The following is a 23,223-nucleotide window of genomic DNA, read 5'->3' on the forward strand; positions in this document are numbered from 1 at the left end:
GCAAGTAAGGCCCCGGCCTCATTTTACAGCATGAACGCTCGTGTTTGTAATATACTCTGGGACTGAGCTTTACGGCTTCATTTGCTCAAGTGACTCACATGCATATTTAGCAGATTGTAAACATAGGGCCAGCGGAATGAGTAAAAAGCTCAATACATCACCCATCTTACAAGATAATCCAGCGATCATTACAATGGCATGGAGCAGGGCTGGGACTAGATTTAAAGCAGCTTGTATTTTCACAGACTCATGAATCAGCCAGATTAGAAGGAGGATTCATTTAAGAAGTGCTAGGCTCTCCATTTCATAAAAAAGAAAAAATATTATGAGAAAAACTAGAACTGTGATTTTCTATAAAATAAACTCATCTGTATTTATAAACTGGCGTTACATTTGGATTATTCAGGGTTTAAAAATGTATTTTTTAGGCTTGTCATTTTGGCCACATATGTGGCGTCATATTAGTGAATAAAAGTGTTGTTTTGTTATTTTAAATTACAATTATTAAAAGCTTTAAAAAATCATTAATTTAAAATATAATTGAAATATTAGAAAAAAATGCAATGGCATAAATCTATTTCATACAGTAATTAGATTGAAATCCCTTTTTAAAAAGTACTGTGATGCTACTGTGATTCATTGTTGGTATCAGATGATACTTTGGAGCATGATACATTATGTTTGTTCAAAGAATACCAAGGGAGTAGCTTGGTACTTGTTTCAAATCCTATGATTTCATGGTAGGACTGTTTCTCTCTGTCATTTTACCCTCGGTTTTCACCTGTACACTTACAAACGGCCGCAGCTCTGTGATAGTCTGGTTTTGTTCAGCTCTGGAACCTAAACTCCTCGTAGCCTGGGCTGCTGGCGTAATCTGGCTTTCCCTTTCCACTCACTCTCACATAAAACAATATTAGCCTTTGGTCCCCTGCAGACCTCGGACACAATAACCACTTTCGTTTGGAGGAAAACACTCCCAAACACTCTTGACACCTCTGGGCCGTCCAGTGCACCATGGGTATATGGCTGGCTACAGGTCAGGGCAAAAGGAAAGTTTGTTTCTTTTCTTCCTTCCTCCGATCCCTTTTTTCTTCCTGCAACCTGGAGACAAAATGAGGGCTTAACCTGTAATGTTCTGTACAGGTCCCCTGGTGGCAGTTGAGCTTTTAGTGAGGGGAAATTACAGCGCTGCCAGGCTCTGCTACGCTCTGTGGACTGAGACCGAGTCTACTGCGGTCTGTCTGTGTTACATGGACATACAGTGAGCCATGAGAGGGGAGTACACACATTTTGCTTTTAGACATGTAAAAGATCTCACAAAAGTATAGTTATCGATGTAAAATGCAAGGAATAGGTTCTAACCCATCATCACAAGTCTCGACACTTGCAAATGGATGCTCCTCTACTTCACAAAGATGTATACTTGGTGGGAAACCTTGCCTGTAACCAGCCGAACCATGAGCTTTGGCCCTGATATGAAGCAGGCTAATTTGTCCTCGCCCCTTGGCTCCAGCTCTGAAGAGCTACGAGGCCAATGGACGTGCATCTGCTTGGCTCTCATTAATTTTTCCATGGCCTGTGATGGATAGTTTGTGTTTATTCTCTGCTGGAGTCCTGCACGCTGAAAATGAGTCATTTTGAAGCATTACATATTCATACACTGGGCTAGCATAGTGCAGAGAAGGGAACTAATTGTTCATAGAAAGGTGGTTGTGATTACCATCGGTCGATTCGCTCAAGTCTCTCTGGAGATGAATGTTGGAAAACAGCTGCCAAGTCTTTCACTCGGTGCTAATGTTCTTCAAATGTGTCACTGATTTTAAAGACAGGCATGTCACATTTAGTGTCTTATTCCCCAGATCCCTATCCCAAATTTGGATATCAGTAAGGGCTTTGATCCAAACATTTGGATGCTGATGACTCAATTAATTAACATGATATTATACTGTAAAACAGCATGATTGATATTCTTCAGGTATCATTTGTTTAGTTTATGCATTTTCATTCAATCTGTTAAGTTTAAGCATGAATTATGAGCTCATTGTTCATATGTTTCACGAGGCCTATAGGGATAGTTTCCCTATACATGAAAATTCGGTCATCAATTACTAATCTTTGTGTCATTTCAAACCTGTATGCATTTATTTCTATTGTCAAAAATAATAATAAATAAACATAAATAAATAAATAAAAAATTATTTACATACAAAAGTCAAACAGGTTTGGAACACCGTGGGGGTGTGTAAATGATGACAGAAATTTCGTTTTTGGGTGAACTGTCCCTCGGAGACAAGACATTTGACAGGATTTGACTTTTTTTTTGGTAGGTGAATATGTTGAGCAGTCAGTGGTCACTGAATCTTATGGTGCATTTTGGGAATCATAAGTTTAAATGCTCTTGAATTGAGACATGCCCATCTCCATGAATTAGACGTTTCTTATCAAGTGACCGAAAAAAAAAAGGTGAACTGTGTTGAAAAACAAACAAACAAAGAAATCAGTCAGTTGCAATGTCTTTCCAGACATTTGAAGTCAAATAAGTTATGCTAGCATGCCACGGGGGGCATGCCACAAGGGTAGCGGGGGCTAGCCGAAATAGCCTGGGAAACAGTGTTTTAAATCATTAAGTTGTCTTTTAGTAGCTGCCATATTCAAGGCCCTGTCCAGATGCTGTTTTAAGATTGCTCTCTCTTAGTGTAGACAGACCTTTAAGAGGCTGAGGAGAAGCCGTAAAGTGGATAGATTGCCCTCGCAGCCTCTGTCTCTCTTTATTGGCTGCGGTAATTGACATATCCTTGTCATTTAGAATCATCCGCGCGTCGCTCGAAAGTTAATTGCTTCCCCCTCCGCATTTGCATGAGGCTCACCTCTGAAGGGCATAGCTGCCCATTAATATTGTGTCATGATGAATTATCACAAATAAAGCCCAACATATTGATTAATGATGGCTGCCGGTTGCTCCCTCTCTTCCCCCATCTGAAAAAAAAAAAACATTGAGGAAAGATTGGGCCAACTCTTCAGAGGAAGATGAGGTTTGATTGATATAGGAAGATGTTGGGGTTTGGAGTTAGGAGCTTATGGGATACTAGAGGTCATGGGGTATGATGGATATCAACATAGTTTATGCCATCTTATCAATCATATCTTATAGATGTATTTTATGTATTATTATCTACATTCCTTATTAATTTACATGCAGAACACATTGAGAATGTATATACAGCCTCAAGGATGTGGAAACTTTGTGGTTATTGACAAAATGTTCCTTTTGGGGTGGAGTATCCCTTTAAGATCAATCTAAATATGCACACACATACATCCTGGTGTTTGTGAAATGACTTAGGACTTCCTCCCAGGACATCATCTTATTTAGGAGCTGTTCTTTTGATGTTGTACCACTAGAATCAACAAGTAAACAATACCATCAACAAACCTCTATCTTCACATCCACTTCTCAAGCTAGATAATAAAGCCAGAACCTTGTTGAAGACCAATAATATGGAAGCCTGCACAGGTTTTCTCATGCATGAATCAAGTTGCTGTTCAGAAGTTTGGTTAATCATATATAGTTCTTTCCACTGTCGATGAACAGTCAGGGTCACCGAACAACAGCTTACCCTTATGTCAGTGCCACCCTGCAGCCATACCCTTCAACTGAAGCAGTTGTAAAAGAATGGGCTGCTGACGTCATGTGATAAGGTGCAGTTATACATTCACAGATTCCCCCTCTCCTTAGGAGACCGCTGTCTTTTCTGGTGAACAGTATTGTCCTCTGCAGTCCAGAAGGAAGATGTACCATTACTGAGATGATCAGTCCACGTTTTTGTTTTTAAAGCAAGCGGACATCACCCATGGCCCTCAAAACTCCACCAGCTTGGGATGCTTGATTCAGTAATGAAGCTACTGCACTTTGTGCCCTGAACCAGAATGGGAGCATGTGTGTCCACCATACCTCGCCATTTGTAAAGGTCCTCTCAGTTCTGCACATGAACCCTTTGGTCACTTAATTTTCCCCCATTTTTTCATGCCGTCACATTTACAGTCTTCTTCGCACATGCTGAGAAGACCTTTTTTTACGAAAAATGTTTTACTGACAGTGAATCAGGAGTCATAGTACAATTCTGATTGTTTTTGCAGTGCATACTTTGATCATACATTTTCATTGCAATATAGAAATTACTTTTATTTTTAGGGTTTGTGTCACTTTCAGACTTTGTCAGTCTGTTCTGAGAGGCAGTGTTGCTTGCTGTTCTCCTCCAGAGAGAATGAGTGTCTTGTTTCTGCATGCTTATGCATCTGTGAGTGTGTGTGGATGCCATGCCTGTGATGAATGCAGCTCATTATTCCGTTATAGCCTGCCGGACTTCAGCAGAAGTGGAGAAATGCAGACCTGTCCTCGCAGTAAGTTGAGAGACGTGGAGTTCCTCTCATTAATGGCGTCCCACAAGGATCATAAAACAACAGCTCAAAATGCAAAAAGAGTCTTGGGAGGGGGAGTATATTCTAATGAAGGAAACATCTCCAAAGTCGTTTCGGATATTGGTATGAGCCAGGTGGAGGAGAGGGCCAGGGGAATAGGCTACTCCCTCTCATTTACAAAACTAAAATATTCTAGGTAACGAGCGTAGGCCTCTCAAGTTCATTAACCATGTAAAAGAGCTTCTAATTTTGCAGGAAAACAAAGCCAGCGGTTTTGGAAGATATTTGTAAGTGATGAGGAAGTCTCGAGAGCGGACAGGCATCAGTTATGCAACCTGATTACACTACAAGGGGATTAAAGAGACCCTATCCCAAATGGGGCACTTGATGTCAGGCTGTAGGGTTGTCCCGCGTTGTCATTTTATGGTTCAAAAGAGTTGTGCATCAACTCAATGTTTGTTTGTGGGATGCCTGGACTGGTACGTGCTTCATGGAAGTCCATGCTACCCAAGTCCATGCAACTTGCCATCTTGATGAATCATAGCAGATTATTCTGCAGGAAAGGGAATGCATGGCATGGAAAAGTTTTGGTGTGGACTTTATTTGTGTGTGTTTCCAAGTTCACAATACTGTATGGCAAGGTTCCTGATTTCCAGCCTTAGAGGAGCCCTGCCTTGCAGAGTTTAGTTCCCTCCCTGATCAAAAACACTTAAGCAAGCTAATTAAGGTCTAGAATTACTAGAAATTACAGGTAGTAAAGTTTGATGAGGGTTTGAGCTGAAATCTGAAGTGGTGTACGGTGGACTACTACCCAACTTGATCCTGCACTACTGGACACTTGTCTGTTTGTGTTCTTCATAGGTCTCATAGACTCATGGGTCTGCACTGGTTGACATGGACTGCAAGGGCTCAGGACACATTCTTTTGGGAGAGGATGGGAAAATGCAGGCAGCAAGAATGTAGTTCTTGAGATTTTTGTTAAATTGCTGGTTAAAATTATGAACATTTTGATGGCTTTTTTCCCCTCCACCATTGATTATAACCTTACATTACACCTTATCAATTGTTCTCAAAGATTTCAACTTCTCCATGATACTGTAAAAAATGTTCATGTTCATCTGTCCATATCTAGATTATTAGTTAGAGAACCAGCGGCTCTTTAGTTGATCCCCTGTCCATGGTGCTGAACTCTTTATAGCTAGATACTGTTAGAGTGATGCACTTTGGGAACCAAACTCACCTCCAGATAATTTTTTTTCTACAATGGAGTATTTTCTAATTCCTTATCTCTGTGTCTTGCCTCGCTATATCTTCCTCGCGTCTAAATCCCTCCATCCCTGTGCAGTCTCAGTTGGGAGAGGGCCCTAACCACCTCCTCATTCATCACTCAGCGTTTGAACCCTCTGCTTTTTAGGCAGAAAAAAGAGGTGCAGCACTTTTTTCCCTGTTCCTCCATACTCCCGGTGCTCTTAACTGGTAGTCCGCGCTGAATGCAGCCAGCGGAATTAATTGCACCCTGTTACTGGAGATCAGCAAGTTTGTGCGATACGCATGCTGTTCAGCCATATGGCTGCCCACTAGGTGAAGAGTTTGATTAATGTTTCAGAGCCCTCCTTTTTTTTGCAGGATTTTTTCCCTTCTTCCTGCTAATATCTGATCCCTAACCATCACAAAGCCGCAGCTCTGTTTTCCAGCTCTTTTTGTTTATTCCTCTTTGACTACCATTCGGCTTACCCATTGCACCTGCCACCTTATGTAATGAATAGCACAACTTTTTCATATTGCAGTACCATGCCTTTTTTGCTTTTCTGTATGTTTTTATATTTATGTAGGGTCTACTTTGAAGGTCTTTGATACAACTTTGTGCTCCCAAAGAAAAAAAAAAAAGAGAGAAAGACATGTTCTCAATGGAACACATACATTATATACTCAATGTGGTCCTGTTATAGACTGAATCTGATCTTCATTTTTCCCATAGTCCCTCAAATCTTTTAAAAGTGTCTTTGTTTTGTGTTTATTTTTGTTTCTATTCAAAACTTTTTTTCTGATCACCACAGTCTGTTTTTCACTCTCTGGAAACCTAAATGGTGTGCTTTTCTTTGAGAAAACAGCATTTGAGGGCAACAAGAGGGCATGAGCTAACAAGAATAATGCTGGAGATGCTTGTCCCAATGCCAACTTTTTGGACAAATATAAAAACATAGGATTGTGTATTTCGGATTGGATTTAATCACACTAGTATTCTTTCAGTACCGTCTCTCATTCTGTTCCTGTCTCTCTATCTAGGCCTCTCTCATTAAGTGTGGCTGAATGTGGCCCAGTAGGGCCTTTGTGAGAATGGGAGTTTGGGACGGCCTGCCTCTCATGTGGCCCACAATTTCCTGAAGCCTCTTTCCCGGCACAGTAAATCTACCTGATTGTGTTGTGTACCTCAGCTCTGATGGGTGCGTTTCCAAGGTGGTGAAGTCCCCAAAGAGCCGCTCTGAATTGCAAATGGTGGCCATAACTCAGGTGTAATGTAGATCTTAGCATGGATGGCCAGTCATTTCTCTCCATTTGGACCAGATGGGACATTCACCCAATATCAAAGAGAGAGAGGAGGGTTTTATTGTGTCTGAACATTGTTGGCTATGTTTCTTTACTTCAGAGAATGTGGAAGACAATATGGAGAATGAAAGCGACAGAGCAGGATAGAAAGAGAGTTTGGGTTCATAATGAAGGCGGCAGACAACTTTGCTGAATAACTTAGACATGTCCTTGGCATTATGACATTTGGATATTCACTTGTTAAAAGAAGAATTAATGTTAATTTTTTTGGGAATCGCACTTGAATCATTCACTAATGAAATGAACAAAGGAGGAAACAAAGGGGTTGGCTGTTCCATGTGCATCGAATAGTTTGCAGATGCAAATTTAAATCCCTTCTATTATTTTAATAATGTGCATTTTACTGCTTTGCATGGATCATTTATTTGCAAACCAGGTTATTTTTTAGAAGGGGGCTCAAGGGTAATTTCATGCTTTGAAGCATTTATACCTATAACTTAATGAGGAAATCGTGTTGTGTTGTTTCCTGCAGTACGCTATGAGAAATTGGTTGTTCTGCTCCTCAAAGAAAGTTATTTATTTTCCATTCTCTCCCGTTGTGTAGTTTGCATTCATTCGTTATTTAGTTTTTTCGTTGGATCCGGCTGTCCAGTCTTTCTTGGTTTGCTTCTTTATTACTCAGTTTGTCCTGAAATACCAGGGATGTGTTGATGAACTTCAGAGGGTAGTCAGTGTTCCCCGTGAGACACTTCAGAGGATGCGTAATGGGGTTAAAGGTAGAGCGGAGATGCGTGAGGGAAGATGCCCAATGTCCCTGCGTCTCTTCTGAAGAGCTCTTCTCCTGACAAATCAAATTAGGCTGCATGAATTAAAACAATAACACGATTTGTTTACAGCGCATTTTATTTCTTGTCAAACGGTGCTCCAGCATCAGGCAGCAGTTCTCTGACCTCTGACCTTGTCATGGTTCACAAGCTAAATTGATTAGATTGTTCTGTGAAGTTCATCATTACATGGACACTGATGGTATTAAACATACTGTACATAGTTTGAATGCACAAGAGTCAAATTTTGTTTTTAAACCACATTACAATTTCTATTCAAAGAAAGAAGTCTGTGATGAATTAAACTTTATTTTCTGTTCTCACAAAATCCACTCCCACTTGTGTAGCTCTTCGAAATCCTAGAGACAAAACAAAGACAGGAAAATAAACTGAGATAATTATTATGAATAAATTATATATATATTTTATAATATATAATATAACATTATTCTATTTAATACATATATGACGTCTCTGAAAATATTTATACTGAAACAAGCAAATTAATGTTTTACAATGTTTTAAGATTTTAAAATAAAAACAGTTTAATTAAAATGTAATGCCTTCATATTTAAAAAAATAAAAACTGCAGTTCTTTTATTTTCGTTTTGGAATATGTTTATATATATATAATTGGATGAGTAAAAAATAAAACATAAAATGCTTCCATCTGTTTTTGATCTTGGATTCAATTACTGTAGTGTCTTTGATATGAAAATGCATCATTTTTAATATGCATGTCATTTGAAATGATACAATAAATACGTAGAAAAACCTCTGGTGCTTTTAAAAATGTTTTATGTCTGGATATTGAAATTATATTTGAGATTGTTTTTAGAAAACGACACATTTTGAAAGCATAAATGAAAATTACATGAAACCTGATTTGGAACGATGCAATCAAAAAGAGAGCGGCATATAAAAAGAAGAAACTCATTATTTTTTTTGTCTCTGGGAGCTCTCATTTTGCTGACATTAACAATATGAAGTTTTGCACAGCGTGGTGACATTTACTCTGAACAGACTTCATTTGGATCTAACACAGGCAATTGATACGTCCTTAAATCTCGGCCAATGTATCCGAGACTGAAAAACTTGCAGAATTGCAAAATACACCTGGTGTAAATATGTAATTGGCAGGGTTTATTCCGAGCTCTCAGATATCGGGGAGCCATAGGTGTTGCATTAAGATCTGGTTGTTAGGAGATCAGCGAACACGGCAGATGTGTCGCTAAATTCTGCACCGTGTGCAGATCTGAAGAAAACTGGGAGTAAATCTCTCAATATCTGCTGTGATAAAGACACATTATTTCAATGTACTTCACTTCCTGATGCAAATCAAATTTTTCCCTGTAGGACAGGAAAAGTGTGTGTGTGTGAGAGAGAGAGAGAGGGAGGGATGAGGTGGAGGACAGACGGGGGCTGAGATGATGATGATGTGGTGGTGTTCATAAGAGAAGACAGGAAGTTGTGGGGGGAGTGGATGAGTGTCCTCTGCCCTCTTTATTTTGTGTGATATTATGTTAATATTCAGTATTAATGTTATCTTATATTGATCTGTTTGAAATGAAATGTGTTTGGAAATGGAATCATACTGACAATGTTTTCCCCTTCTACGGCGAACACAAGATATAGATGTGCTCTATGGAACATAACCTGTCACAAAGACACTGACATCTGCCATGATTTTGTTTCAGGAATGGAGTTTTAGAATAAAATCTAACTTTCTGCCTTCCCTGATAAATTTTGTAGGGTAGATTTAAATTGAACTGTATTTTTCTGTTGTTTTGCAATTCTTAAAAATAATTGTATGCATGCCTCTTATAGCCATTACATGTTTTTATGTACATTTGTGAATGTTAGATGAACATAAAAACTCATTTATTTTATTTTTTGGCCTTAAACTTTCTGCTTTCTCTTATTTTTTTTCACCTTATACATTCTCTTTTACTTTTAACTATTTTATGTTCTCTAATATTGTCAAAGACAATATATACAATTATGATGTTGTTTTACTCATGCACATTACTTTATTATTAAATGTTTATTGTTCATAATACATAATAATTTTGCATATTAATTAATTACTGTTCTTAAATTAAGCTATTAAGTTCGTTAGTTAGCAATATAGATTTCAACAATATATAATATATTCAAAAGTTTGAAGATGGTAAGATTTTAATATTTTTGAAAGAAGTCTCTTCTGCTCAACAAGGCTGAAAATATGTGAAAAAAAAAACCCTTGTAAAACCGGTAATAATGTGAAATATAAAATAACTATTTTCTATGTGAATATGATTTAAAATGTAATTTATTCCTGTAATACTAAAGCTGAATTTCCAGCATCAATAGTTTAGGCTTCAGCGTCACATGATTCTTCAGAAATCAGTCTAATATGCCGATTTACTACTGTTTCTGAAACTTTCAACTTAATAATGTTTTGGAAATATACACTGCAATGTTTTCAAAACCACTGGCGTCTACACATGTAACATGTAAAACGCTGTATTACTTACTCCAGGCCAGTAGTTGGCGCTGTCACCTTGTTAGTAAACAGTACCTGTATGGAAGTGATGATCATATGATAGGATGCGTTTCTGCTGTTATTTGTAATATTGATGAAGTAAATCCACACTTTGCTGAAGAAGCCTTAGCAAACTCTTGAGCAGCAGCAACAGTATCATATACTCCGACAGTGTTGTGTATGTTTGTTCGCACTTGCCTTTAAAATTGACTAGTACTGCGCAAGTCTACATACCTAACACGTATTACGCACGCGCATGCGTCACCGTTTTCAGATTCCTGTATTGGGTGTTTACACGAACAACAATAACAGTACTGTTTTCAAAAACCTGCGCTTTTTCGACGTTGTCGTATAAATAAACAGTCAAAGCGCATAAAAAGTCGTTTCAGCTTATTAAAATATTATGAAGACAAACATTCAAACATTGTTAAATAATATGCATGAATGTATCATTGACAATAAGACCAGATCTAAAATACAGTGAAAAATTTATAATAGATTTTAATAAACAACGTTATAAAACGTGACATGTTTTATTAAAACCCAATTTGGACCCTACTGGTTTTTACCTATCGTTTCCCATTTCAAGGTTTAGCAATACACTTTGATGAAGAGTTACGAATACAATATGTTCACATCATAAATATATGCATGCCTTTTAAAAATCGGGTGTTTTCGATTAAGCGTATTTGTTCCCAAAGTCAGAAATGCTCCATATAAAAGTCTGTGTTTAACAGAACGTCCCGATCTCCTCCGCTCTCTTCACGTATCTGCGCTCATCTCTGCTGTTTCTCAGCTGGAAAATGATTGTGTGTCCTTCCATATCCTCCTTCACATCTCCAACTGTTTGATTTGCAACTTGATTCTGGGAGAGAGAGCGAGAGCAAACTGTAGATTACAGAGAGAGGGACCCAAAGCCCTGTCAGATACAGAAGAAATCAATTTAATATAGACTTAACTTGAGGAAATTGCATATTCTCTGGCGATGTGCTGATCCGACACTTTCCAGCGGCCCTCGAGAGGAGCCGCCTCTTTATTAATTGGCGCATGCGAATGAAAGGGTCTCTGCTCGCGCTCTTCTCTGTTGTCTGCGCGCGACTGTGTCTTAGGACGAACGGAGAAAGAGAGGGAGCACGGTTGTGTACGTGGAGTAATTAGGCTCCTCCAGAAGGCCTGAAAGCGAGGCAGCCAGGTGGAGCAGAGATTGGAGGGTATTTATGAAGGAATGTCATAATCGTGACAGGATGATGTATGGAGCGCCAACGCTGGCCATTTTTCTCTCCTCCTCTCCTTCTTTAAAAAAATATATGATAAAATACAGTCTTAAAAGTTGATGACCAATTTTGTGTGGTCAGGTCACGGCAAGGTCACTGAGATTTCCCGCTGTTTCTCTTTCTGTGAGGAATAAGGAGAGCGAGGGAGAGGGGAAAAAGACTTGCGCTCATCAAAGGCAGATAATAATGGAGCAGGTAAGATGAGGTGCTCAAAGTCACCCGTCTAATTGCTTTTAAAAGGTGCCCTTTTCTGATCAGGACTTCACACGTTCACTCTTCTGCTCCGTTTATCCATTTTGTATTCATAACCTTAGTCAGTCCCACATATCATTTCGTTTTATTTTTCTACTTTTATTACTTTATTTTATTAGCTTGACTAAACACAATGTTTTAAATACTTTTGTAGTTGTGCTTTTTGTGCAGATTTTAATTCAGTTGGCAGAGCAGTGGACATGCAGCTATTATCATGTTTATAAATATATATTATTAAGAATTATTAAATCTATATTATTATAATTTAAAATGACTGTTTTCTGTGTGCAGATATTGTAAAATGTAATTTATTTCTGTGATCAGATCCTTCGGAAATCAATCTTAATGCTGAAGAATGAACAGAAAAACGAATTTTTTGACCTTAAACCTTCTGCCTGTTCTCCCTTTTTTCACCTTGTACATTCTCTTTTACTTTTAACTATTTTACTCTCAAGAAACATATCTGATTATTATCCATAACGAGAACATATACGTTGGTGGACGTCATGACAGAATACATAGAACATTAAAGCATGAGCATTTGTTTAAAATAGTATTCATTTATTATTTTGTGGCAATGTAAAAGTCTTTGTCACTTTTGATCAATTTAATGATTTTGTTTATTTATTAGTAAAACAGGTTCACAAAATGGTCTGATTCATTAGAATCGGAGTCGAAGGGGTTAATTTCTCGTACGTCTGTAGTAAATTCAATGTAAAGTTGGCCTCTTGTGAGCTAATGCATTAAATATGCTACATCATGAAAAATAAAGCTTCTTTATTGGCGTCCATGAAAGAACCTTTAACATCCATTGAGCATTTCCACTGAACAGCAGGTTGTTTTACAGTGGGGAATTAGTTTCTATATAACTTGAATATTTATTTTGCACAAAAGCCGAAATGATTTTTGCAAGAACCATGTTCTTTGGGGAACTAAAAATGGTTCTTGTTTCGTCAATGCTGTGAAAACCATCTTTTGGAAGCTTTATATTTACAAGCGGAATGACGTGTCCTGTATCCGCCTCCTAATCAAGCTCTTACTGTATGTTAAGAAACTACATCCTGTTCACATTTGAGTCAATGGCCACTAAATTAGCACTACTTCCTCTATAGGCAGGAAATGGATGGAGTAACAGCTTATCCATTAGGTAAAATGATTTTAAGGAGCACACACACACACACACTCTCCGTTTACCTTTCACAAACTGATGAGAATGTTTAATCAACAACGGCATAGCTAAAAGCTTTCCTGTCACAGATCAATTGCCCAGAGTTCAGCCTGCATAGCCATGTTTCTTCATACACACTGGTGGTGTGTGTCGTGCCGCTCAGACGGGTGATGCAGGTTCAAGTCTGAGCTGCAATGATTTCCATTCATGTTCGAGCAAATACATTTCTCTCCTTTTCTTTGCTGCGTACAACAGCAATCACCTGCTTAATCCTTATTAACACTTTAGAATAATTGTACAGTAACTAAAACTAAAAATGGGTTATGCAACTTATGAAGTGACCAATAAATGGAAAGAATATTTAATATTCTTTTTTGTCTAGATTTGCACATTGTACAATCGTATAATAATAATAATAATATTTTTAATAATAAATTTTTTAACAAATAAATATTTATATAATATAATGTAGTAATATAATATAATGTAATTTAATATAATTCATACTCAAAAAAAAAAGACAAAATGTTACAAATTAAACAAGAACAAAATACCCATTAAAATAAATGAATAATAATAATAAGAAATAATAATGTAGCTTACTAATTGGGGAAAAACAAATCTGTATATTATTAAGCTAAAACCCATCTTTTTCCCCCGATGAACTAATGCTGGCTGTGTTTCCAGCTGCAGTGTCTCAGAGCTCTTTGGTCTGTCACCTGCTCCGCTCCGCTCCGCTCTGTTTGCACACTCAGCGTTAAACACTAAAGTTCGCCAGAGAAAGCTCATCTCTCTGCTCTTTCTGTGTCCTTGAAGAGATGTGCGTATGTCGGGCTTTCTCATAAAATTCTTGAACAATTTCAAACCATATATGCTCTCTCGCTCTATTTCTCTAGTTTTTTTATTTTTTCTGAAACCCGGCCATCTGTCTAATTGTTCACCTCCATTGCTTTAATGCTTTTACATGCCTTCTCCGTCCTCTTTCCAGGCAATAAACTTCATTTTCTTCACGAGACTTTAATCTGCAGAGGAAAGCAGGCGTCCAGGTTGTGCACTTCTTTTTGGAGGATCTCCAGTCTTTCCGTTCCTCTTTTCTATCTATGCATTGTTTTATAGTTTTATAAAGTGTTGTACAGTTATTAACGTTCAGTATGTCAAGTGATATACAGTGATCAAAATATACAGTATAGTTATACAAAGATTTCTGAGTATGGGTCACAATGCTTGGCTGTGTGGCACTTCACAAAGAATATATTTATGGTAAAAAAAAAGAAGAAAAAAAATATGTGTGTGTGTGTGTAAGATTAAATGCATAATGAATGGAATACTTGATTTAATCACGTTTTTATCAGGATCATTATCCTTAACTAAAATCATAAATAATCAAAAACATTTTATTTCAGCTGCCAAAGCAACATTTCTTATTTTCATTTAGTTCAACTTGATGTACTAAAATAACTACTGCTAAATCTGAAATAAATAAAAATGTAAAACTATGTAGAAATATTAAAATAAATTGCAAGAATATTACTAAAACATTGACTAAAATTAAAATAAGAGATGGAAAATGCAAGGAGATATATAGCAAGAAAAATGAGTTATTCAATGCTGATAGAAATATCTCAGGCCATTGAAACCATCTACCTTTCATTTGCATGATTTGTTCATCCCAAACATGTTTTTGTGTGGATTGTACCCATGTGCGTGTTCTGTCGGTGTCTTTATAGCACCTGATTACCATCATTCCATGTCACATGACGAAGAATGAATCCATTCCATCCTTAATGAAAAAACATATTTGTCTCTATGACCGTTCACTCCAGGGACGTTGCTTCAAATTTAGTCCTTCCTGGCCTCGCGTCCCGTCTCTCTGGCTTTCTGCTCATCCAGTATGTGATAAATCTGTGCACGCTCCAGTGGGGCAACACAGGCTGAGGAATAACCCTCCAGAGCGCTCGTGCCGGCACTTTAAAAAATAAACCTGTTTGTTGCATCTCCATCATACATTTATCAAATCATTTCAGAGCAACGCTTCGGCTTCTGTCGGCTCCCACCAAACCAATTTATCTCCTTCTAAACAGGGGCTGTAGCTAAACGTGAAGCAGGTCTCGTCAGTCACTGAAGCATCCCAGAATCCTCTCACTTCCTGCTTTCTGAATGGCCACATTATATCCTGCTTGTTTTTTTACTGCTTAGTAATGCTTTATAGCCTATAAAACTACATATATAAAAGATTCTGATGCTGCTCAAGGCTAAACTGCGGAGTCAGCTAAATTTGAACCATTTCCTGGTATCAGTACCTCAATTTTGTGAGGCTCCAAGCAAAGTATCCTGGGGAAATATTCATCCCCCTGAAAAAAAAAAAAGGTTTAATGATTCAATAGATGCTAGGGTGTCCTGTGATGATGCACTCTAACAGGTCTGGTTTTGCTAACTTGTCTCCCGCCAGTGTCTCTAACCATCTGCTCTTTTATGACATGCAAGACAGGTTCCCTAAATCCCAGAGATAAAACAACAATGCTACGAAACAGATATTAGACATGATGAATGATAGACTGGCAGCTGGAGAATAGTTTTGCGGTTGCAATACCTGAAACACAAGGACAAATTACTCTTGTAATTTTGACTGGATATATTGATACAATATGCAAAACTACAACGATGTTTAGAGTAAAATACACCAGTAAATTCAGCTCATTAAGTAAAAAGGGGAAAATATGACTTTATGTTGACTTTACAGGATTATCTGAGTAATATTACTAGTGCACATCAAGTTAGAGTAGAGCTTACTTATGTGTCGTGATTAAGCTGTGCTGTAGTGGAAGGTGACTGTGGGCTGTGCAGTTTGACAAGGTCCCTGTCAAGCACAGTTCCCTGTTTGATGAATGTTGTTTGGGGATGTTGGGTAATTTTTCTCTGACAGGGTGTGGCTTTGGGCGACATTGCTGTTGATTGCTTGTGCTCTACACAGACTGTGTGGAGAGTCGATTATACAGTGTTGAAGTAGAGTGGTTAATACTCTGGGCTGGTTATGCAAATGTTGCAGACTTGCTGTCAGGTGGGGGGTGACCACCTGGACAATTACTAACCGGACAATTAGTAAGACCCTTGTTTTGCCCTTCAGCAGCGCACTTCACCCCAGGTTGCTCCCGAGGGACTTTAACTGCAATTAGTATACTTTAAGTATCTTTGGATGCATCCGTTAATGGATAACAGTGGGCAATTAATACTTTATTTCTTTGTGAACTAAAGAGAGCAGTTGAGTTGAGGGAAGGACTGGATTATGGTCTCGTAAGGCCCATGAGCACATGTATCTGTGTGTCCCTCAGTCAAAATTCTGGATTACTTGGATTCCTATTGAGATGATTGGATTTGCTGCAGAATTTTGCTGTATAAAAATAAGTGTGACCACTTCTTTAAAAAGCGAAAGTCCTACCTTTTAAAACCTTTTTTTGGCTTATTGCTCACAAATTCATACACCGGTTTGCTTATTGCACAGAGGGGCCCTCAAAGTCCTTCCCTAGTATGTGCCAAGGACCTCAGATTCTTTTGGTAATCTATCTTGGTTCACTGTAGCCTTGAGAGTTGACTAGCCCCTGACACCCCTAGATCCTGAGGCTCTGGTCCCACTGGTTTCCAAAATTCCAAGCTCAAGTCTGATTGGCGGACTTCTAAAAAATTTCTGGGAACCGAGGAGTGCAGGGTTTTGTCATGTCATGTAAGGCAGTGGTTCCCAACCACGTTCCTGGAGCCACCTCAACAAAGCACATTTTGCATGTCATCTTAAACAGACACACATGATTCAGGTCATCAGCTCATTAATAGAGACTCAAAGACCTGAAATGAGTTTGTCAGAAAAATGAGGGTACCTTACATCAGTTGTATTAGAATTAGAGTTGTTCCGATTCCGATACTAGTATTGGATATATCACTGATACCATAACAAATTCTGGCATCGGCATCGGCGAGTACATGAACCCATATACTGATCAGATACCATTTTCTTCAAAGAAGAAATGAAAACGGGTTAGCAGCACTGATCTATATATGACTGGATTGCTAATCGCGTTCTACACTGCCAACAGACACAGTGGTTAGCAGTATGTCCGCTGTTTAGCAGTATTTCAGACTGGACCAACCAGACAGTAAAACGGCGACTAGGGATGCCACAAGTACTGCCACTTCACTACCAAGTAGGTACTGAAAATAAAAAAAATGTTAGGATACCAGCGTACTTGTAGTACCGGTAGTAAGTTTGAGTATATTCGGTACCCGCAGCTGCGTTCAGTCGCTTCCATGTTAGTCTAAGCGCAGGGCTCCAGACTGTAGCCGGATATATACTAGTGTCTGTGAATATTAAACTGCAAAATATTATTTAAAAATTACTCCTGCGAATTCTACATCTCTGTGGGTGACGGGCGCAGATGCGCGGGAGCTCGCTGTTTTGTAGTCTCTGCTGTGTGTCACTATATGAGGACACGAACGCATAAACTGTCACTTCATGAGAATTTACCGTTTCATTTGAGAAAACTGTCATATCATAAACACAGGCAGTCAAATATCTTCATGGCAACCCATCAAAATAAATGTTCGGTTTAACGTGAGTAAATTGAAAATATATTAAGCTACTGTTGTAGCCTACAGTAGATTTAGCTATGTCTCTATGTATTAATAATAATACGTCTCTATTAATAATAATAATTATGCCTAGACTGTTGCTTGTTTTTTACTTGTTTTGTTGTAAAGAGATTATCTGATTTATATATATTTTTTTTATATTCCTAGACTTATTTGTTGGAGTTTTTAAACAGTTATATTGTAAAACTAAAATACCTTTATTAGTTTGCGGCATTAGATTTTTGGCTGCATTTGAAGTTCTTTTTCGCTTAAGAAAATAAATAATATTACTGTCAAATTCATGTCAGATAATAAAAATACTGTAATGAATACAGTAGTTCACCATGTATTTGTTCATGTTTTATTAAGCGATAAGTCTGAAGCACACCATAAAATAATTCTAGCAATTTACACAGGGCTAGTAGTATATACAGCTGTATATAGAGATACACACCCAGGTATCGGATCAGTACTCTGTATCGGCCGATACCCTGAACCCAGGTATCGGAATTGGTATCGGGAAGAGAAAAATGGTATCGGAACATCTCTAATTAGAATCACTAATTTAAGTTACCAAACTGCTATAAAATAGCTTTTGGGGGAACTTCTTTATTTGCTGGATTCTACAAAGTTTGCAAGGTTTAATGTCTTTTTTTTTTTTTTAATTCAAATCTATTGCAATTATTGTATGGCAGGCACACTACAAATAATTAATGGAATTGATGACGTGAAATATTTCCAAGTATTTACACTGTCTTCAAAGCAAGATGTCAAATGGTTTAGTTTCTTTTAATAATCCAACTTCATATGTAATATTTTACTGCATAACTATTACAAACTGTACATAAATAATTTTGTATTCAGTTGCTTTTGGCAGTGTAGTAGACTATAGTCTACAACGAGCTTTGCGATTGATATTGCTTATCCTGCCCGAAAATACCCAAAACATTACGGTTCATGTCTGCAGTAATAGTTAACTAACATGAATCCTAAAAACAAATAATGTCTGAGCAAATCATGAATTTTCACTCTACACCTACCTCTGACTAGGCATAACATTTAGTCTCAGACGTAGCACTATGCTTAGATGGTGCTACAGATATAAATTCTATGCAGGACTTAAAGTGCATTTTACGTCCAGCTTAGTCTTACAACCATTTGATCCAATGGAGCAACCGGCCCCTGGTCTCCATCTTGATTCAGACTTGACCCTCTTTTGTTCACCATTTTGATTCAGACTCGACCCTCTTCTGGTTTAGTGTTGACTCTGATTTGACCCTCTTCTGTTCTCCATCTTGATTCAGACTCAACCTTCTTCTTTTCTCTGTCTTGATTCAGACTTGACTGTCTTCTGGCTTTGGTCTTAACTTGAACTAAATATACTCTGGTCTTAGATAATCTGATCTCAACTATAACACTGGCCGCTATAGCTCAGTTATAATGAAACATTTTAATATACTTGATTTCAGATTCTAATTAATATTTTCCCAGCTCTGAAATGTCAAATTCAAAATGCAATCTTTCATTTATCCCATATATAAATGTCAAGACACCACTTTTTGTCAAAATGGGCTGTTCTTACCTGGACGAGCTATGAAGTGGACCAGACTTTGCTGATAACAAAAGTCTGGCTTGTGTCAGACTTGTACAGACTGTTAACCATCAGTACCACACATCAAACCTACCTGTTCTGGTTTGATATCTGTCCAAATCATTTAGTCATCAGTCTTCACATCTGTCCTCTTGTGTTTCCCAGCAGCTGTTATTTCCTGTTTTCCAGTTTTCACATGCCATACACCTGCCAAACACGGCTAGCAGAGCCTGACACGCAATAACTCACGCAACTGCCGCCCATCATTCTCCCGGCAATCAGTCTAACCTGACATTCATCGTTCCTCATCTGTTGCGTACACTAGAAAGCAGCCCTCAGGTGTGCACACTGCGCTGTTTGCCTCCTATCAGTCATGTGTGATATTATGTTTATCCTCACCACAGGTGACCCTCTTTTTAACATCATTGTTTTTGCAAACCATCAGGACCATGCAGCTCATTTTTGTGTCACGACATGCCATTTGGGAAACACCAAGATAAATTGTGTTGAATTGAGACTGTAATCCACAGACAGACTCTGAGATCCTTCTGAAATAATTATCCGTTTGCGCTGACATTGGTCTCTGTTGTTCATGTGTAGCCTGTGGTTGTTTCAGAGTAGACTTATGCTGTCTACGTCTCAGTCTTATCGCATAATCACAGTGCCCCAGTCAATGTCTGCAGGCCCACAGGCTAAACCTGATTTAGATAAATAAGACCTGTTAGATGGAGTAGCATTGCACTACTGACAAATAAGCCTGTCTGCATGAATAAAACACTGTGTGTGTGTGTGTGTCGTGGTCTTTGCCTAACATATGGGGAACAAATGTTCTTGCAATTATTTTTGTGTGTGTGTGTGTCTGTGTATATCTCCTTATCGACCAGGTCAGAACATCTTTGTTTGAAGGGTGTATGACTTCTAGTCTTTTAAAACAGTCCAGCTATCTGTCTGTCGTTCTGCCTGTCTGTAGTTATTTTGGTCATTCTGTCTGTCATTCTGTCCTTCCGTCTGTCCTATCTATCTATCTCTGTTGTTCTTTTATCTTTCATTCATTCATATTTTCGTCCGTCCCTCAATCTGCCTATCATTTCTTTCTTTCTGTCATTCGTTCGTCTCTATCTCTTGTTCTTTCTTTCTGCCGTTTGTTCAATCGTTTGTCTGTCTGTCTATCTATCTTTCATTCTCTTTTTTACTTTCTTTCTGTCATTTGTTCATTTTGTCTATCTCTTTCGTTCTTTCTGTCGTTCTGTCTGTCATCCTGTTTATCGTTCTGTCTTTAATAGTTGTTTTAATCCTTATTTACTTAAGTAAAATTTCTGCATATTATACTTGTGTATCGTGTGTGTTTTGTATTGGAGTTATTAAATGGAAGCCAATAATTCTGTTGTGGGCATTTTGTTTGGTCAACACAACTTCCTTTTTAATTTTATATTGATGGTCTTTAATAACCAAGTGTCCTAATTTTTGTTGCCGATAACGCTGAAACAAACATCTCTGTGTATTAGTCAAGCCCCATTGGACAGTAATAATCTGATGAAAAGTGATGTTGAACAGTTATTGTATATCTAGCAGTTTGCAGTCGAGGGCGTATGACAAGACGAGACATGATTGCTCTGAGGTCTTTATAGTACAGTAGCCATCTAGAATCGTCTACGGCACTAATTGCACCGAGGCTGATTAGCAATTGTAAGTGGTTCGTGGACGTGCTGTTGATAGGAGAAATGCTGAGAGGGTGCTTTTCCTGTTAACCTGGTGGTGTGCTGTACATGGCATAATTAAATTGCCCCATGTCTCCTAACCCCACTGTAATATTAGCAGAGTTTATTCAGTCATTCATCAAAAAAATCCCTCATCAGAGATGCTGTACAGGACTAGCAGAACCTGCTAAGCTAGCACACAGCTGTTTGCATTGAGAAGGAAACAGAAGGAAACAAACCTGAAATTTTCTTCATCAGCATATATCTGTATTAGCTTACTAGTAATAAGGTAAACTAATAAGTGATATTTTCTGTAGTTTTGAAGTTGTTATATACTAACACTGAATTTGCACTTTGTATCTACTTTAATTCGTGGTTTCTAACAATAATTTCACATGAAATATTGATTTGAGTTGAAATTGTATTATTGTGCAAATAAAGTGAGGCCACACAGTGCAATAAGGGACATGAAGATTTTTGGCATACACAATCAACTATTAAAAATAGCATGATGATGACAATTACCTAATAATAATATATAGTAGTATATATTTAAAATAATTTTGTAACATGTTTTACATTATTTTAATGTGTAATAAATATAAATAAAATTAATTCATTCTTATTGTCAATTCAACCCCCCCCCCCCCCATACAATTATCTTAAAAAAAATGTAATGTATTTGATTTAAAAAAAATCTACTTTTTTTTTTTTGAGTGAAACAAAAACAAAAAACAAGAAAAAAAATAAAAATAAATTGCAGGGTAAATATTGATTATTATCGCGGAGTATTTATTTAGCTTCTCTTAATGACATTTAGTCCAGCAATATAGACATGTTTCAAGTAGATTTATGTACAAGATTAAGAAATTATTAAATAAATAAATAAAATATCAATGTCTTTATTCTTCTTTCATTTAATGTCTATTCATTTAATTATTAATTATTTAAAGAAACAGACATTAAATAATAAAAAAGAATAAAGACATTGCTTATTTAATTATTTTTGTGCGTCTGCACACTCAAACCTCCGATTTTTCCCACTGATTTTACCTCAAGAGAACTTGAGCTGACCTTTGTCCAGTGAGACTATGATCCTTCCTTTGTGGGGTGATTTATGTGTCTTCCTTCATATCGATCGTGTTCTGGTATGATCAAAGGTGCACCTAAAAGCCAGCACTGAGAGAGACCATTATTGTGGATTTGGCTTTGCTCATACATTATTTATCTCCTTGAGCCTGTTCTATATGCCATTATGGACATTATAAAGAAGGGAGCCACTGTCTCACCGTTTACTTAGTGTAAGCACAGGATACACGCAGGAGAGATCGGATACAGTCAATGCGGAGGGTCATAAAAAAGCCATAAAAAGGGTATTGAGATGCTCTCCCGCCACAGAACGTGCAACATTCCCATTGGAAATGTGCCCCTGATTTAAGGGAATAGGAGATGGAGTAGTTTTTCATGGCGTCCATGAGATATAGTGGAGGGTTTGGGGTGGGAAGTGTTCGGTGAGTTACAGGGGGACGTGTGGGATATGGCTTTCAGTTTGTTAGCAGTGTGATAGTGATGGATGAGGCTGGTAAATATCTACTGCTTTCTCTTTTTCTGTTCCTTTTTCACTAGCGCAAAGCCCGTGTTGAAGCCATGACGCTGGATCTGGCTTCTTTGAGGAGCGTCCGGGAGTTTGCAGAGATTTTCAAAGCCAGGAAACTGTAAGTAATACACAATGCAACAGAATTGTGATACAAGGTTTAATTGTGCACCTTGACGAACGCTGTCTAGCTCATCATGAAAAGCTTTCTGTTTGCCCTGTCCTGAGACCGACCCCCCTCCACCTGGCTCCATTAACGAACTATCGCTTCAGAGAAGGGGCCAAAAGGTCTCCCCTCTTTCATCCTGACCCCTCATCCCTCTCTGAGGTCAATAAATAAGTAGCTGAACCTTAGCTATAATTCCATCAATCGCAAAGCCACAGATTGGGAAGTCCTTCACAGTCTCCTAGTTAAATCAATTACTGCTCCCAGCTTTTGGGAAGTTGTAGTGCACATCATGCTGGGATAAATGTGGAAATGACTTTTAAAAACAGTGTAAACGTGTGGCAGTAAAAAAAAAAAAAGTGAATGAATGTTCATTTATTTATCCACCCATACATGCTAATAAATAAATAAATGAATATATATATATGTGTATATATATATATATATATATATATATATATATATATATATATATATATATATATATATATATATATATATATATATGTGTATATGTGTATATGTATATGTGTATATACATATATATATA

The 23,223-nt window shown here is 37.7% G+C and overlaps 1 protein-coding gene across 4 annotated transcripts in view; it reads left to right on the plus strand.

The window, feature by feature from the left end:
- wwox (WW domain containing oxidoreductase) overlaps window positions 1-23,223 on the plus strand; it is a 205,712-nt gene that overhangs the window by 39,292 nt on the left and 143,197 nt on the right. For all 4 annotated transcript variants that reach the window (XM_026239586.1, XM_026239587.1, XM_026239588.1 and 1 more), the window contains exon 6: window positions 22,540-22,628. In XM_026239586.1, the coding sequence (XP_026095371.1) occupies window positions 22,540-22,628 (89 nt within the window). The remainder of the gene's footprint in view (window positions 1-22,539; window positions 22,629-23,223) is intronic.

The sequence above is a fragment of the Carassius auratus genome, chromosome 50 (assembly GCF_003368295.1).
Source record: "Carassius auratus strain Wakin chromosome 50, ASM336829v1, whole genome shotgun sequence".
Classification (NCBI taxonomy): domain Eukaryota; kingdom Metazoa; phylum Chordata; class Actinopteri; order Cypriniformes; family Cyprinidae; genus Carassius; species Carassius auratus.